The 19495-nt window shown below is 41.9% G+C and overlaps 1 protein-coding gene across 2 annotated transcripts in view; it reads left to right on the top strand.

Moving 5' to 3' along the window:
• The window catches only part of LOC143893254 (uncharacterized), a 126248-nt gene extending 106984 nt beyond the window's left edge, over positions 1-19264 (top strand). For both annotated transcript variants that reach the window (XM_077398438.1, XM_077398437.1), the window contains exons 3-4: positions 10692-11941; positions 12185-19264. In XM_077398438.1, the coding sequence (XP_077254564.1) occupies positions 10956-11941; positions 12185-13472 (2274 nt within the window). In that variant the 5' untranslated portion in view covers positions 10692-10955 and the 3' untranslated portion in view covers positions 13473-19264. The remainder of the gene's footprint in view (positions 1-10691; positions 11942-12184) is intronic.
• The last annotated feature ends 231 nt before the right edge of the window (positions 19265-19495 follow it).

The following is a 19495-nucleotide window of genomic DNA, read 5'->3' on the forward strand; positions in this document are numbered from 1 at the left end:
GCACGTGGTAAACGTATTGGTTCTTACAAACATCCCCCTATTCCTCTGCGGTTGTTTCGACCTTCGGTGAAATATTTTGGCCATAATCGTCGGCCGTGCGATACTCCGTTTTATCCTATATCCCTCTGATATTTGCTCAGCGGTTTTAACATACCGTTACTTAAGCCCTATTTATTAATGGGAATGGATATAAGTTGGATTTCGGAAATGTGGCGAAAAAGAGAGCTGACCATTTCCGGGAGGTCGGTGCGCGCGATCTTCATGTATAAATTAGAGGATGATAACGCCGCGGGGTGAAATTTCGAGCCGCGGGCGGAGTTTCGGTATTCCGAATAACCTCCGCAGAGGCGATTCGGTCGGACTTCGCGGCGAAGCCGTTTGCATCCGGCTGCATATTTCACACGTCGTACGCTCCGCCATATTTGCATCACGGCCTCGTAATCTCGTTGGAATACAACCGACCGCGAGACAGACACCGCTGTCTCGCTGTTGTTGCTCGCTAGTTTGCCGTTCCCGAGTCGCTTATTGTCGCGCATCGTCGCGCATCGTCCCCCATGGGAGACGTCGAATTCAGAATGCGGGGATGGAGGAGCGTCCGCGATCGTAAAACAGCGACAATGATGGAAAAAGCGTTGACAGCATCCGGCGGCCACGTTTGCATTCAAAAGCTGTTCGAGGTTTAGCGCATCCTTCGAGCTTATTTAGTGCTCAAGTTGATTAAGTATTTTCTTTATGTCAAACTTAAATTGTCTGAAGAACAATGTGTATAAGAAATAATGCAGGGATATATGTCGCAGGGATTTTGTGTGTGTGTGTAATTTTTTTTTATTTTTTTTTTGCAAAATTTCTATAGGAAATCTACAAAAAAACCGGGATATTATAGAATAAATAAAAATCATTAATATAAATAAAGCATATTTATATCTATAAACGTAATTTGTAATATATTTATAAATATATAAATTAATAAAAATTTCAACTCACAATTTCACTGGCAGAACCTATATAAAGATTTTGCAAAATTACTAGTAAAATTGTGTAACTTTTATTTGTTCCAAAATATCCTAGTTTTTTGTGGATTCTCTAGGAAAAAAGAAGGAAAAAAAAAAATTGCACGAAATCACTGCAACATATATGTAAATATTCAGTGACTCAAAGTTAATTATAATTTATTTTCAATCGTATATCGACGTTGAGAAAAACGCGGGCCACGCGTTAAATCGAATGTAAGACCAAAAATGAAAAACCGACGTGCGAGAGGATGTTATTTCCGCCGGTGAGATTAGCACAAAACGAGCCGACACACCGTTCACGAATTTTGCCGGAGCACCCGAGCCGGAAACCCGTATACTCGCGGACGAAAACGCGCGCACGTCGGCTAATTACGACGCTAATTTAAAAAGTCTTTGCGACGTTAACATTTCTCATTAAGGGAGTAACAAGCAGCTCGCGGCCGAAAATAACGAAGTCGCCGCGGCTGAAAATAACGAAGTCTCCGCTTGAAATTTTGTCGGGCGTAAACCTGCCCCCCGGCATTATGATGCGCGGTCGACCATTACTACGCTGTTTTGCCGAGCAAAAAGTCGCGTATAAAAATCGACCCCAGGAATCTCGCGATAAATGTGCGAGCATTTATATGGCAGATAAATTAAATCTCTAGTCTACGTGAAATAATTTCATCGGATTCTGCTTTTATTCCTCTATCAAATTTATCTCTTCAAACCGTAACACGCATAAAGATCTGGCTTATCAGGAATGATACCCGGTTTCCTTATGTATTTCCGAGGATAGTTATATACCGAATCGATACCTTGCGCGAGATAGGACGGGAAGGGAAGGGGGGGAGAGAGAGAGAGAGAGAGAGAGAGAGAGAGAGAGAGAGAGAGAGAGAGAGAGAGAGAGAGAGAGAGAGAGGGACCGAGAAAGGGGCACATTTCATCATTTTATGATCCGTCCTCAGCTCTCCAACGCAATCGCTGGCGAGTCAGATTAAATTGCATCTACGCCGACTAACGGGCGCATTAAATCTCGTAAGCTTCCACCTGATGGCAGATTCCGCAGCGAGTTACGTCCGCGCGAATTTTCAGACGTTGGCGATATCCGCCGTCGGCTTAACGTCGAGCTACGTCAAGCGTCGCCGGCGTTGTCATCGTCGTCGCCATCGCCGTTGCCGCCGTCGTCGATGCTGCTGCTGCTGCTGCTGCTTGGCGATTCAGCTCGCGGAGAGGGCCAACGACGCACGTAATAGGGAAATGCGTCGACCTCACGGTGCCATTCCACGACCCTTTCCCCGGAGCCGCCATCAGTAGCCGCAAAGGCGGAGAGGACGGTTCAATGATGATTCAGTAATTTCATGGCTCGACGGAGCGAGTCCCGTTAAAAGTGATTGCCGCCGGATGTCACGCGTCCGCTTTTGATCACCCAAATAAGATCGCGAAAGGACGGCTCGAGACTCCGCGATTTGAGGGACGGGGGAGAGATGTGATTTATGGGGTATTTTGAGATAAAATCAGTTTCTTCATATTCATGAAAAATTCTGAATCTAAATCAAATAGGCGTATTAAATTTAAGCCCCTATTTGCGAATATGTAAAAACTGTGTTATTCCATCTCTCCTCTTCCCATTTTTATATACACACACACAACAAGAATAATATTTTTAATAAATATAAAGTAAAATCATAATTCACATCGTAATGTTAAATATAAAATTTATACCATAATATTAAATCATACATTTTACATCACAATGTTAAATTATTCGGAGATATAGCTATTTAACTTCCATTTCGAAACGCGCAAATTTCACGACGGTTTATTCGTGTTTATGAACATTCCGTGAGGCGTGCATTTATCGATATGCGCCGTATCCAAGGAAGGGAAATATTTATTTGCAATTCCGTGGCAATTAACGGTTTAAAATTTTAATTTAAACGAAATATCAGCTCACGACGACGCCGACGTCGACGACAACGATCCGGCGCGGCGGCGGGGCCGCGGTTGTTACATGGTAAACGCCTCAGCTATCAGTAAATAACGGCAAAATTAGCGACGCACTATTATCTCTATTAGCCATTGTTATTAGCGCAATTACGGGTACGGTAACATAATGCCTATTTGCAAGGCGCATTCGGACGCGATTGCGACGCAGGCGCGCCGCGTTTCCCCTAACGAACAATGTTTTCAAAACAATTAACTGATAATTCACATCGGCATTAGTTCGAGGTCTTGTTCAATTATGCGGCAGCCACGTCATGTCGTGTTCTCAATAATAATTATCTCAATGCTGACATCGATAACGAAATATTATCATATTCTTCCGCAATATTGTACATTTTAAACTTAAATATTAAGGCAATATTTTTCGCAGTAAATTAAATTATTTAAATAAGGTGCTTATAATATTAATATAAGCATCAAAATTACATCAATTTAGGACAAAAAAAACCCATGGTCGAATCCGTCTTAACTATATTAATCTGACCAAAACCAATATTGATCAAATCGTCATGATGATTATTATTGCCAGTTGGGTCGATTTCAAAGTCTTTTAACTGTTATATAATTAAGTTAATTATAATTGCTGGCGAAGTAAATGTTACTTGCTCGATTTAAATATTAAACATCTCGATAATTACGCAAGTTTCAATCTGAAGTTCTATTTAATCTAAATCAATTTGAAATTGAAATGGAAGTATTTTTTATTTTTACAGTTTTTGGAGACTTAAGTTTCCAAAGTCTTTAACAGTTTCTTTTATAAACGATAAACTGTCGACAGGTTCACGTTAAATGTTATCGCCATTCTGGTCAGTTTGATTTTTGCAGTCTCAGTTTTCTGCGATTTCGAGAAAATACGCGACTCTTTTTCGCTCCTAGATCAGCCTGTATATTCGTGATTTATTACACGGGTATCCGTCGCTCGGTTCGCGTTTGCGGACATTATCGGCGGGCTTGTCGTCGACGAGGCATTCGGCCCTTTATTTCCCGACTTTCGCGGAAGGAAGAAAAATAGACGGTGCTCCTCGCGGCGCCCCGGGATCGTTACTTTCCAGATCTCTTTCGGCGAAAGACGGCGGAAAAAGTCGGGCGCGTTTTCGCGGCGCATCGATTGCGGTATTCGGTAATTTTGTGCTCCGCCGGAGCGAGCTGGAAAAAAAATATCGCCGCGCGTTATTTCGGCGCCGCGCCGTCGATTCCCGATGGTGGAGTGCCCGACCAGAAATGAAAATCGGAATGTGATTGTACCTCTGCATTTGAAGTCTGATTTGTTACCGACGAGAAGAGAATTGACGATCATTTTTTAAAAGAACGACAAGTCGTTGAAGATATTTGAGAAAATAGTATATAATAAATTATGTATGCTTATATAAACGCTATATAAACGGATAAAATGACAGCAGAAAGAGAACAAAGACCTCTCTTTGTTGGCAAAAAAGGGGACAAAAGCCGCAGTCTTTTATCTTTCGTATCTTGTCACAACGAGGGTTCAGTGCTGTCCAAATTTGGAGGAATTTTCCATGTTGGAAATTCGTGTTTACCTAACAGGGGTCTGTCAAAGCGAGGGAGAAATGTGTCCGCGAGCTTGGAGAAGGGTCGCTACAAAAAGAAGGGTGAGAATGGGAGGTAAGGATCAAATTCGCCGTTCGATTTTGCGACTGATCGATCGTGACGCTCGGTAATTCTACACTTCGTTGAAGCGGCTTCATATGTTAACGAGAAAAGGGGGGAAAAATCAGTTTTGGGATGTGCGCACTTCTTATATTACATAATGGATGTTATTACATTTAGTTTATAACAAAAAATAAAAATAATAGAATATTCCTGTGTGTGCCTGTTTTTTTAATAAAAAAAATATATAATAGCGTACATACAAAAAACATAGGGGAGATCGGGGCTAGTTGGTACACGGTAACTATTGTAAAGGTGACAAAAGATACTGCATAAAAAATATAATATATCCGCAAAAACATTGCGATAATATTTTAATTAGTTATTTTAGGTTGAGTATCGTATTTTCACAAACAGAAGATATTTTTAGTTTTGTATGGCTGAAAAATAAATTAGTGATATATTGAATGTTATATTAAATCTGGTTATTATATCATAATTTTAACTGATTTTTTTTTAATCTTTACTTTAATGTAATAACTTTCAGTTATGCTAGTCTTAAAAAATTTTTTTGCTTAAGCAATAATCAAAATATCTGAATATGGCAGGTCGGAGCTGATTGTGACGGGGTAGGTTGTTACAGCTTTCTACTTGTAATTTCGACCAACTCCGTCGATGTAACACATAATCTCGGCATAACATAGTGGCAGATAGTTTAATCTTATGTAAGATTTCACCGTTAACGTCTCTTATTACCTTTTTAAGCATTTGTATGCGGGTAACCTTTGTAAGAAAAAACCAAGTCGATATATCTCATCGGGCCTAAGAGATATCGAGGAAACCGTGAAAATACGTTTCACCCCTGTAGGGGTCGAAGAGATTTTCTAAAAATTCCTTCTTAGTGGGTGCTTACGTCAGAGAGAAGAAATATACTCCTCGAATTTTATGTTTCTATAAGGTTGAGGGGTTTGGACTGAACATTGACGAGTCAATCAGTCAGTCAGTCAGTCAGTCAGGACATTGGTTTATATACAATATATATATGGGTATTATATTTTGAAAATTAGATCTTTTACAACTTAATCTATTACTGTGATAACTTACTTCACATAAGGCTAGTTATTACAAATATAATCGCCTTATAATTGTTAATGGTGCAACAAAATTAATTATACTATTCGGTTTAAAAAAATATTTTTGTGTTGTATAAGTATGCGACTATTGAAAAATTCTCTCGCGGTTTGTATTTCATTTATTAGTTACATGTAAAAAAAATCATTAAAAAAAACGTGCCAACTAGCCCCAGTCTCCTCTACAACATACAAGATTTAAATATGGACCAAATTATGCAACGTTATATAAGCTCTTGGTTCGAATATAACACACACGAAACTGAAAGATATATACATTAAATAAGTTAATTAAATGGTATACTTTTACGCGACTAGAATATGACTTCATTTCTTCTCTCTGTTATATTATTACAGACTATTATTACATTAGTAAACTAAGGATAAAGTCTCTTTCGATTCTGATACTCTTGAAGGATCGATTTAGGTCAGATTCGAATGACATTAAAGTACAATTCCCCATCGTTATACGCTTCTTCCACTACTCTCAAAGGAATAAAAGCGAATCATAGTTAATTGAATTAATATAGCGATAGTCGGTGTTTTATATTAGCGGAAAAGTCGTTCGGGATATTTTTACAATTTAAAAGAAAGATAACTATATAATTATTTATAACAATATATAGCTGCTCATGCATAGAACTTATTTTAACATTCAATATCGACCGCGTTCTATATAATTCTCAAAGATATTTTTATTTTAACTTTTGAAATATCCATATAATATCTTTAATTCCGTATTTTTTCTACAATTTTTCTATTTACGAAGCTATCGTGAAGAAACGTAGATCGTATCCCGTTTCATTTCAGTTCTTCCTTACGTATTTTTGATCAATATCTAGCAATTGGATCGACGAATTTACCTAAGCTGTTAATTTACCTTCGCGATCGCGAGGTTGGGAAGGGGCTGTTCTCGATATTTGCCCACTCGATCTCGAGCCTTTGTAAGTCGCGCTGTAAGTCGAGAATGAAGGTACCAAAGAACTGCTTGCCTTTACTCCGCCAGAAGAGGCAGGAATGAGGGGCTTCGAACACACGCTTGAGGAGACGGAAGAGCCACGGTCCCGAGGAACTTTAAGGAACAATCGCGCACTGTATATCGCAATTTTTATTTCAGTCGCTGTATTCTCTCTTGCACAACGCGCTCGAAAGCTCCAAGTTTATTAGGTTCTTAGATTAGATTAGGTTCTTACAATTTCTGTATTTTAAAGCGTTTATGAAATGAAAACAGTGCAGCTCAGAACTGCTCTTGCGTAATCTACAAAGATAAAATACCATCGAAACATTTGTGTTTTTACTGTTTTTATTGTTCTCCTGGTTATCAATCTAAAAATTATCGACAAATTGATATCTTAACACTCTTCTAAATAACAAGTGATTGAAAACGTTATCATATCTATCTATCCGACCGAAAAGTCCACGTTCTCGGTTGGTTAGAGAGGATCGATGAAAAAGATTGACGGAAATTCTTGTCCCTGCGGCTTTGTGCGCGCTGCGCCCCGTAAATCGAGGAAGATACCGGAAGTGGCCTAAAAAGATAGTACCCGATTTCGTTCGTATACGATTCGAACAACTTTCAGAAACGTTCTTGCCATCTCCCCTTCCTCCCTCTGTCTATCTATCTATCTCTCTCCCTCTTTCTCATTGTCTGTTCTCTTTAGTCGCGCAACTCCCTTGTTTCTCGGTAATTAAACGGGGGTCGATGTAAATTAAATTATCCCCGCTGCGTTTCACACGTGATGTGACGGTTCCCCGACAATGAGAGATACACCGCACTGCCATAATCGATATAGTTGCTCGACTATTCATCAGTCATAAATGTCACAGTGTAGTTGTGCAAAAGTTGCCCTAAAATTGATACATTGCGACTATTAGCATTTTAATTATTTAGTTATGATTCATAATATATGTAGAATATGTTTCAAGAATCGTAAGAATTAATATACTCCGTGCGCCAATAAAAAATACAAATTTATCCGAAAATATTACAGAAGAGATAACGAGCTGGCTATCGATAATCACTTCTACCTTATCATATGCATTAACGAAACATAAGGAAAATATCGCAAGATTTCAATTCAAGTTTTTTCAAGTTAACACGTTTTAAAACTGTATTATTCCTCCGCTGATAACAGTCATAATAACGTTTAAAATGACGATTCACCATCTCGGATGGATGCCCTCAACGCCGTTTAGCGCTTCGTCTCTTTCGCCTCGTTTACATTTTGCCAGCGGAAAGTATTTCTTCCCATTTCGCAGTCGGAAACAGCATTTTCTCTCGCCGAAATGGTGGTAACAATTAACGAAATACCTCGGAATCGGCATGACCGTTGAATTTAATCGCGACATTATCGTTACGGTTTTAATGACCGAAGGCGTCGTTTAACTCGCTCTTAAAGATCTGTTAAAACGACTCGCGTTTAGTGCGTTTTTTTTCCGCCCGGAAACGAATTATCTTTCTGTCGAAGCTGATACGAGAGACGAGTCTCGCGAAAATAAGTTCATATAAAATATTGAATTTTTTTATCCGGAAGGAAAACCGTGCGTTTTGAAAAGTTAAAATGCGTATCCTCCCAAGCCTTCTCCCAATACTCGACTTTTTCATTTTCAACCCTCATTTCCATTTCGAGCGATGGAGAAAGAGAAGCGTATTCCACCGTTTCGCATTCGATATATTTACTGCCGGCCGCGAGACGCTAGCGCAATTTTAAAGAAGCCCCTTTAAGGGCCCTCCTCCTTATTCGCGCGCCCAAAGCGAGCACCGGCGGTTTACCGGGGACTATTTCCAACCCTCCGGGTTCGACAATTCGCATCCTGATGAAAACGTTTGCTGACTAAACGCGAGCTGCCGCGATTCCGAAGGCGAGCGCACGAAAAAAGCGGAATGAAGGAACGAATGCGAATGAACGAAAGAATGTATCTTCCGTGTCGCACACCATCGTGTGTTTTTTTTTTGTCTTTTCACAATTTTTTTCTCCATGCACGTTGCATCACCATTTATGCGAGTTCGCGTTTACACGGCATCAAGTATGCATAGAGGCATCAGGAAGCATGGCTCGGCGACAATTTGCGAGCGCGTATTGAAAAGAACGTGATCCGACAGAATTATCGTAATTTCAATTTACGTTTACATGCAGGATGATTCTGGGTTCGGAAAATCAATGCTCTTATATATATGTATACGTATAATGCACATACATATACACACATAGAAGTTATATTTATATAATTCATATTAGATATTGGATCAAAATTGTATATATTAATTACAAGTATGTGTGTGTCTTTCTACTTTACGCAAAAAATGTATATTTGTGCAATGACCGCAATTAAACTTAAGTAACAAATAGGGATGTGCGATTTTGCGATATATCACTAGCGCACCATTATTTTTTTTCTTGAATCGCGCCTGCGATATATAATCGCAAATACGGTTCAAAATTGCATTTGTAATTGTAAGTATTTATTCATTAAATATTTATATAAAAAAATGGTAAAACAAAACAATTTAAATGTTATAAATGTAACGTATTCCGATTACTAAATACGCTTTATTTTTAATACCAGACATAGTTTGATCAATCTGTTTAAAATTTGTTCCTCTTTATTATTCTGTAAAAATTTTTATCATAATTTTGTATCATAAACGGAATTTTGAATCACGCGTCATTTTATATCGCAAACACTATTTTAAATTTTCTGTTATATAATTTTTAATTTTATGATTTAAATTAATTTAAAACAATCAAAATGTATATAATAAAATTTTCAAAAATTATAAAATAAAAAATTACATAATATAACGAGAGAAATTTAAAATAGTGTTTGCGATATACAATAATGACATGTGATTCAAAATTGCGTTTGTGATACAAAATTATGCACAATTCAAAATATAATATATATAAAAATAGAAATGCGATATATATCGCATTCGCTGCGATTCTTAAGGGAGATCGCAATTTTGAAAATCGCACTTTCTAACAGTAATAAATTACAAATAGGTAGAAAGACTTAGTCTGTCGATAACACAAATTATATGCAACGCGTGATATTACGTGAACTGTCGAGTGACGCGTCAAGATCGTATCCGCGCGGTTTGCGTTTTCCAATGCCGCTCCTGACAGCGATTTTAAAGATACAGGGGGAAAAATTGCAACTCACGCGGCGACTAAGACGACGAGGGTCCAGTTGATATTGGATTCGAAACGTACGAGATCGGCAATATCCTTCCAGGCCTCTTCCCTTCGCATTCCTCGACTTCGGAGAAAGGCTTCCTCTCACCGGGCATCTCCGGGATAAAGCCACGAGAGGAATAGAAGGTTTGCATGCCACGCTGCACGAACGCGCTCGATATTCCGATATCCTGATATCGGGGAGTGTTTCTCCTCGCGACATCCTTGCCTCCTCTCCGGGATATACACCCTCTTCATGGAATTTATTATCCGCTCTCAACCTGCGTTCCGTGCACTTCCCCTCGCTCCCTCATCATCCCTCGCGGAAAACCCTCGGGAATCACCTTACTGAGGATTCGGCGGTTTCTATGCCCCGATGCGGTGGCTGTTTTTCCACTAGACTTTCTAGACGAGGGAAGTCCTGATCCAGCCGAGGATCTCTAATAGTCCTTTCGTTCGCGGGAGCAAAATCCCTCGAGAGCAAAATCCCGTAATCAATTGTCGTCGGTGCACCAAGCTGATAAAAATTTTACACGCAAAAACGGCTTTCTTGAAACAACTCGCGATTACGAGCGCTCTTGAGATCAAACATTTCAGATCGGTGAGTCAATGAGTTAATTTTTAATTTAGCAAAATTATTCAGGTCTGCGAGTTCGCGATCTTTGCTGAATTTTCCCGCGAATTATTCCCGGGCTCGAGCTTGTCTACTTGTAACCATTTATCACATCGTGATCCAAAGTGCACCGTAATTCATCGGCTCGTTCATCTTATTGTTGCAGAGATCCGCCTCTCGGTATTTCGCGAGCTGATGACCTCGCAGGCAGTCGTGCACTCACCTCCGCATCGACTCGATCGAAGCACCGCAGTTTCCCTTCGGCAACGCTGAAGGGTCAGCGCGCGTGGCGGTGGTGGGTCAGCAAAAAATGCGATAGAAACGGAGGGATACGACTACGAGAGAGAGAGAGAGAGAGAGAGAGAGAGAGAGAGAGAGAGAGGACGAGGAAGAAAACGAGGTGGGTTTGTACGACCGATGAGAGAGCACCATGTGCTCGATCGTACCGGTCTGGCGGCGGAGGGCTGCCCTCCTCGGCACGATGTTGCTGCTATTGTCCTGGGGAACAGACGCGGCGGAGGGCTGCCCGAGCATGTGCGCGTGCAAGTGGAAGGGCGGGAAGGAGTGGGTCGAGTGCGCGAACCGCGGTCTCAAAGGATTGCCGCAGGGCGCCCGAGAGGAGACGCAGGTGCTCGACTTGTCGGGCAATCATCTGGTCAGCCTGCCGCCGGAATGCTTCCGCGCCCTTGGCTTGATCAACCTACAGCGGCTTTATCTGGGGAAGTCTCAGATCAGTCGCATCGCCTCGGAGGCGTTCGTCGGCCTGGTCGGCCTAGTGGAGCTCGATCTGTCTGAGAACAAGATCGAGGAGGTGCCTACGGACACGTTCGCGTCCTATTCGAGTTTGATGAGGCTTATACTGAACGGGAATCCGATCAAGGAGATTCGCCAAGGCGCGTTTCTCCATCTGGCGCATCTGACCAACTTGGAGATCAGCAAATGCGCAATAGAGGTCGTCGAGCAGAACGCTTTCGAGGGCCTCCAGTCGTTGGAGTGGCTCCGGCTGGACGGCAATCGACTCACCTACGTGCCAGATCACACTCTGCCGCTCGGGGGAAATCTCAGGGGATTGACTCTTCACAATAACCCGTGGCAGTGCGACTGTAGATTGCGAATAATGCAGACCTGGCTGAAGGAGTCGGCGCCGGCGGCGCCACAGGAATCCGAACCCGTCTGCGATTCCCCGGCGAGGCTGCAGGGCAAGCAGATCAAGAGTCTCAAGGCCAACGAATTAGCCTGCCTGCCGCGTATCGATCTTCAAGATCACTTGGAGATCTACGAGGGCGGAAATGTCACTTTGAGATGCGACGTTCACGCGGTTCCGACCGCCAAGGTCACTTGGTGGTTCAACGGAGAACCGTGCGAACTGCAGCACGAAAACAATTCCATGGCCGGCAGTATTTCTGCATTTCCGAGGTAAGCGAATTTCCAGCTCCTATTATAGGCCGGTATTCATAGTTAGATTTTATATTTAAGATCGTCTCAAGTTTATCTTCAGACGCCGTAGAGAACTCGTTTTATTGACTACGGAGTATCTAAAGATAAACTTCAGTCGATCTTATATATATATAAGATCTATAAATATTGGTCATAGAGCTTCTACGAAACCTTGTCTATGTTTCTTTTGTTTCGAAACGCGTTTTTCTGCATCTATTCTAGGTGCATCTATCGACAACGAGGCGGGACCAACATGAGCAGCACGCTGTTCCTCTTCTCGGTCGAGTCGCTCGACGAGGGCATCTACAGCTGTATCGCGGAAAACAGCGCGGGTTCTGCAGTGGCGAATCTTTCTCTCCGCGTGCTCTTCCGCGAGAAACCCACCGTGGAGCCACCTTCCGACAATCCTGGTTCCGGCTACTTGGTCGCGATCGTCGCGGGCGCGCTGGTAGGCACTCTTCTGGCACTGGGCTGTTTGGTGGGTAGCGTGATATACTGCGCGAAGAAGCGGCGTCGCGACCGAAAGCGCAATTCGAAGGCGTTGGTGACGCAGAGCAAGTCGGTGCTGCCGATCACGAAGGACACCACCAGCAGCGCCTGCCGAAAGGGTAACGGTAGCCTGATCGGTGGACTCGAACATCAGCAGATGGTCTCGTATACCGAGCGTGAGATCAATCGCGCGGCCACTTTGGAACGCCGGGAGCACACCAGGAACAATCACCTAGATCGGGATGCGTATTCAGTGGCAAGTCCGGTCGCCAAGTATCTGACCGAGCCTGATCTGATCAACGAGGTGCCTGAAAACACCGAGGTAGGCTACGGTCAGCTGTACGGACGGCATCATCAGCGTGCCGGCGGCGTCGATCGGCAGGTCCTGGAGTACGACTCGGGCTATCCGCTGCAGCCCGATCTGCGACCGCCGTCGGTTCTGCCGCAGATGAGCTACCTGGATCAGGATGGCTACCCGCTCAATTTCGGCCTGCCCAAGATCACCTTCAGCACTGCCAGCACTCTGCCCAGGCTCCGGCAACGTATGTCGGAGCCAGGCTCGGCGGCCGCGCCGGCAGCCAGATACTCGCGCGAGGCGGAATTCCTCGCGAGATCACCGGGATACGATCCTATTTTACCGCGCACCGACGCCAGGTACACCGCCGAGGGTTATCCTTATCCGGTGCATCAGCATCAGCACCAGCATCAACACCAGCATCAGCATCAACAGCAACAACAACAATCACAACCGCAGACGATACAGCCACCCCCGCCGATTCAACAACAGCCGCCCATTCAGTCGCCAGTCTCGCCGGTCGCTGTTTTCCCGGAGGTACCCTTTATACCGTCACCTCCGGCGGCTTACAGAGGTGAAACCACCCCGCTGTCGCCGCGATCGCTCCTCGGCAAAACCGCTCGCGAGGCCGCGGCCGCGGCCGCCGCGAGGGCCGAGGAGATCCAACCGCCGAATCATCCGGAAAGTCCCGACGAGGGCTACGTGGGAGACGCCATGGACGTCTGAAAAATCCGAACCGAACGAGAGTTCGGGAATCGGATATAAGAAACGTGGGAAATACATCCTGGATCTGCCGCGAATAAAATTAATACATCGTTTACTTTTTACGGGTTTACTCTCAGTTTTTATTTACTGAAAAAAAAAGGGATCGCATTGATCGATATCTTTGCGGAAAACGTCGCAATTAAAATTTTTTGAAGATATACATAGAAGAAATCGTTTTAACAAGATTGTACAAACTTTCTTTAAAGTATACCAAGATATAGTTAACATTTTTTACTCGACTTTTGCCAAAAAGAATTTTATCTTAGAAGATTTAATTTTAAGAATTTACACATGTCGCACAAATATTTAAACATTTTTGTATATTAAGTACTTCAATTATTTCGAATATAAGAAAATTAATTTGAGAACAAAAATGTTCATCGTTTTGATGCAAAAATTTTCATATGAGTCAAGAGGGAAGACCTCTCCTCATTCTTTTTGCTCAACATATTGACCCAGCAGACAGAATAACGTCATTTATATTTGCATACAAATTTTCGAGTAATTTTTATAATCTCCTCCCATTATGCGCGCCAAGGATGAAGACCTAAACGAATAACGAGATATCAGCATCAAGGAGGAAATCTGTCCTCGTCGTGGAACCAGATTAATTCGCGGAGAATAACAGGGTCCAGGATGTGATTGGCGGAACAGGGCCACCCGAGACGGCACGAACAAAGGACTCGTCCTGGCGGCGGAGACGTAATAGATTAATCAGAAGGCATGTCTCGAATGTCGCTGCGGTGCGCAGTCCTCCGTCAGAATCGGGGGAGAGACCGGCGGAGATATTCGCGGTGGAACACGGTGGAAAGCGGTGGAAAGCAGCGGAACGCGGGTGATTCTTGCGCTCCGCGTATTCGAAGGAAATCGACTCCGAAAAATTTACGCGGGTCGCGTTTAGACGCGGAGAGTGCTTTTTCGGACACACCAAGATGGCGGGGCCGGATTTATTTAAACGGCGTGTCGCGCTTGTGAAATACGACGACGTCTTTTGGACGCGATCCAAGGAGAAACGTTCGGTCGCGTTGAAAAGGAACCAAGATGGCGTGACTGATCCTTAAAGTGATAGATAAATGTTTGGCGGACTCGATCGAGTGAAACGCGCCCCATGGACCCCGAAGGCGCGCTTTCAGCATCGCGAGCGAGAACGTGACTGGTGCTCAAAGCGGCCTCCTCCGATGGGGATCCGCTACGAAAATGTGAAATTAATTAAATTTAATTGTTCATGTTGATCCCTGAGACTGAGACGAAGTCTCCGCGATAAATCGATCGCGGAACTAGCGAGATGGATGTAAAATAGTAATAAAAGGAGACTGTTCTCTTTTAATCGTAAATATTATAAATATTTGACAAGTTTTATATATTATTTGCCACGTGTCTCCTACACACAATTTTCAAAAACTGTTTTGTAGAATTATTGTTATATTAAAAAATGTACAACATATTTTTTTTTATTGCTGTTCCTTTTGAACGTTTTATGGTTGATATGATCTGGTCGCTTCAATCATTCTTAATGGCTCTTGAATTACTCCGATATTGTTTAAGATCAACAACAGCGTTATATAGCCCATGGCACATGGGGTGCTCGTGACTCGGAAATCTGCTCAAGCCTTTTTTGCACCTCTTTTCCTTCCTCGGCAGTATTCTGTTCTGGACTTATAGAATAAATGTCATTTATTTCTCTTGAGGACCCTCTCGATCCTGGCGTTTCAAGGCGGAGACGCAACTGTAGCGATTCTGCTGTAGTGATAATAATGTTAACTTGGTGTTTAAGATTGGCGAGATTAGGAGCGCCGCGATGGCGCTCGACCTGATGTACAGAGACCGTTGAGCATACAGGAAGTTCTGAAAACGGTGTATACCAGAATCGGATCGGAGCGGGGAATTTCGAAAGCAAATTTACCTTCGAAAGAATTTAATCTTGGAAATCCTCTCTATGCGAAAGTTAGAAAGAGATCAAGATTATTTTGTCGGATCAAGAAATCCGATATTGAATTTTATTTCTCGAAATGTTAAGAATTATGATTTGCTTAAATAAGTTTTACTTTATTGCCTCGTCGTAGACTATATTTATTTTGCCGAAAAAAATTTTGCGAGTTAATTCCAGCTCCTCGGAATGGTATACGTCTCTTCTGGGACGCCCCGTATATCTATATATATATATACAAACACACAACACGGATAGATATATATACATATTATATGGCGCGTATACTAAAAAAAAAACCACTAAGCGACGAAAAGTCGGTGAAAGTAGTTATTTTTTAAAGGTGTCTTCGAGATTGCGATTCGAGCTGGCTTCGCCCTCTCAAGTAATCAGTCGATCTGCAGTCGATAGACATGCAACGGGATGGAAATCAATCGGTATTGTTTCTATAAAAAAAAGATTAAATGTAACACTTGTATAAATTTGCGTGTATAACATCAATCACTCAGAAAACGCTGATGAGTTGACGACGGCTTGTCATAACTGCAAGGTGGCGCCGGACGTGAAGACGGAAGAATGCGCCCCGAGAAAGCGCCGAATTCTTAGGAGGGTCCTTTTATCGTCAGAAGTACCCGACGAGGAAACTGGTTTCCTTTCCGTCGCCGTAATCACGACGCGATTCACGGATGAACAGTGTTTGCCTTCCAGTCTGGCGACTCGCGAGGATATAGAATCCTGCCTGTGTCCTTTAAGCTTTGCCGTCGAGGTAACTCGAAATTTGTCTTCGCTTTCGAGCTTCGTATATAACAATATTTCATCTTGTTCCGGGGGCAAGTAATTTATTTACATTTTGAGAAATTTCTCTCAGGCAAAACGAGAATGTTCAAGACAAGAAGTGAAGAGAAACTTCTTAGTACGGCAAGGAAAATAAAAAATTGTTTATTTCGGTTAGTTAAAATTTAATGTTTTGGACCACGTCGACATCTGACAAACATTTTACAAGTAAATTAATAAAACAGATGTTTTTAACCAACAGATGATTGAAATTGAGATTCTTCTTTTTATTGAAATATAAATATATAAGCATTAATATTTTTTTACTGAAAGGCAATTAATAATAAAATTTGTGCGATATTTTTAATAACCAAGATACATTTAAATTTGATTGCACGTTTTCAGGATCGTCAACTTTCGAAATTTAAATTATATCGAGTTGTGAACGTAATTTTACGCATATTGTCGAAATTCTGCGAAAGGAGTTCTGTGCGTTTATCGATCATTTAATTAGAACTTTTTAAACGAGCTCGCCAACCAGAATAACTTCAACGCGTGCGGTCAATTTTGCGAATTTCGATTTATTTGCCGTAAATGGGCAGACTATTAGTTCGTGTTTTTGAAAATGCAGCAGAATTGGCGGCGTTCAGAACCTTCATAAATATTAAATAAAATCCGACTCCGCGGCAAAAATTTATTAGAGCCTCCAGCAAGATCATTTTGAAAACATTTTTTTTCATATTAAATCTTTTTTTTCTAATTTCTTAATACCTTTATATTTATCTCAATTTAGGAAAAGAAGGAAATATACGAAATATCGTTTAGATACTAACAATTGCGTTTAAAGCGCTGAAAAGTGTTTCGGAAATTAAATAATTAGAAGACGCATTCATGTAATCACGTTTCATGTAATCGCCTTTGTAATTTCCTTAAAGAACCAACTTAAAGGACTCCCTTAAAAGACACTTCGCGTGAGGTTAAATAAATAACGTCGTTAAATCGAGTTAAATTACACGGGGAAATGCAGTGTACTTTCTTGAGGAAAAACCTTTTAAAAATAATTATTTCACTTCGTAAATTAGATAGATTAAAAACGGATAATTTTATACTTTTTAAAGAGAACTGATTTTTTTGAGATTGTCCTTTTCACAGGCAAAAATTTTTCATAGACCACTCTAGGCGCTTCATGCATATTTATTCGCATCGATTAAAATCTGGGCGGAAGAAAAATAAAAATCCCGACACATTCGAAACAATTCCTTTTTTGCGGAAAAGAAAATCTAAACTAGGCAGTCCGAGTCTTTTTTTTTTTTTTAGTTTTTACCTCAACGCCGTGCTTTCAGAGATTCGCTTTTTTTTTCGCAGATAAAAATTTATCATCGCAATCTGTCGCTTCCTTCTTCGTGTGTATTTATTTTCGTCGAATTGACGAACGAGCGGTTAAACGCGGGAACAAGAAAAACACTAGCAAAGTTTAACGATCTTGCTCGCGGGCGATATTGCATTCACTGGTTTGCAGCTCGTCTGAGTTAAACGCATTCCACTTTTTCCCATCGATCCCTTTTTACTTCTTATTTATTCCTTTTCGCCCGCGCGCGCGCGCTAATTATAACCGCGGCCACGAGCTTACTTGGTAACGATCTCGCTTTCTTTTTTGTTTTGTGGAAACGCGACGGAAAGCTTTTCCGGATTTTCCTCGAGAATCCGCGGAGAGACACGAGATATACATTTTTCGAAATGTATTTCACACAGGAGGAAATTATACGAACGGGAGTTATCTTTACGTAGAGATAATTCTCGATTGTTTCAATGACTTTTCCGCGCGACTTTTAATATTTTCGGTGCGGATGGACGGCTGCTGCAGGAACAAAATTCCGTTCCGATAAATCGGTCGAATTAAATTTCGCAAGGAAATCATACGCGCGAAATTTCATCGTATAAAGGCTTAGCGTCCCCGAGATCGGTCGTGAATATTAATCGGCTTTTCCTCTCGCCGACTCGCGCGCGGCGGTGAAACATTCGCGCCGCGCCGGGGAAAATCTCGCGAGGAAGGCAGCCGCCCATCCTATTAACTTCCCTCGCATTCACAACGTGCTACTACGATGCTTTCCGGTAAATGTAATCACACGTCGATGCATTAATCAGCCGCACGGCGAAACTCATGGTAACTTCATCCGTCGGATATGCACGTCAGTTGGAAGTTGCGAGGCCGGCGACGGTGGGACGGCTGTGTTTCTTGGTTAAATTGAAAATGTCCCTTCGGGGGGGCTATCGGAAATTATTAATGCTTATTTATTTTTAATTTAGATATTTTAATGATCTACGCATTTTTGAATATCGTGGCTCCTGGAAATGTTTGTTTCGGAAGATCAGACGTTATTCACGATGAATCAAGGATAATGCGCAAATAGCCAACCTTGATCTTGTTCATTCGTTCTTTTTAGAGCATGTCTTGGGAGAAAAATATTTTGCAAACGTGGAGTTCATAAATTTTCATGTTGCAAGATCGATCAGGAAAGAGTGTATATGTAATGGAAAGATGGCGAAGAGAGAGAGAGAGCAAGAGAGAGAAAGAGAGAGGCTAACATTAAGTATACACGAGAAAATGAGGGCCAAAGCCACATTCGAATCGATCTCCTTCGAATCCACCCATCCTGCCATTCCACTTCCCGCCTCCCACCACGTAAACCACCCTCCTTTTCTCGACCGTAAAACTCCCGCGAAGAGTTACGACTCTCCGACGCTCGCAGCACAATCTTGCATATATGGACAGGCGCACATATATACACTCATTTACGTACTTACACATATAGAAACACAAAAACACACATGTACACGTGTATACGTATACATACACCGATACGCACACAGACACACATACACACAGTTGCAGGTACACATGATGTTCCGAACGATTGAGCAATACGATTTGTATTACCGCGTATAACGTAATGTATTCGATTCTGCACATGTCGTATGTACTTTGGATGTAGCGAAGGATTTTTCACGACTGATATGAGATTAAAGGAATAAAGATAGCTTTTGTATTAAACGTCTGGTTCTGTTTTTATACGCGCATTTGCATACACAGCATTCCCGTTCCCATTTCCGCTACTGTCTTCGTGGAAGGATTGCGGGATTGTTCCTTCGCGAACAATCCCGATCAAGTGTGTGTCACGGTGATACGAAATTACGAAAAGTTTTTTTTTAACATTTTTACATTTTTCATTACAAATCTCGGATTCATTATTTCCATGAATAAAAACTATCATATGAGAGAGAT

Source organism: Temnothorax americanus, unplaced genomic scaffold, assembly GCF_048541705.1.
Source record: "Temnothorax americanus isolate GAGA-0224 unplaced genomic scaffold, ASM4854170v1 Scaffold12, whole genome shotgun sequence".
Taxonomy (NCBI): Eukaryota; Metazoa; Arthropoda; class Insecta; order Hymenoptera; family Formicidae; genus Temnothorax; species Temnothorax americanus.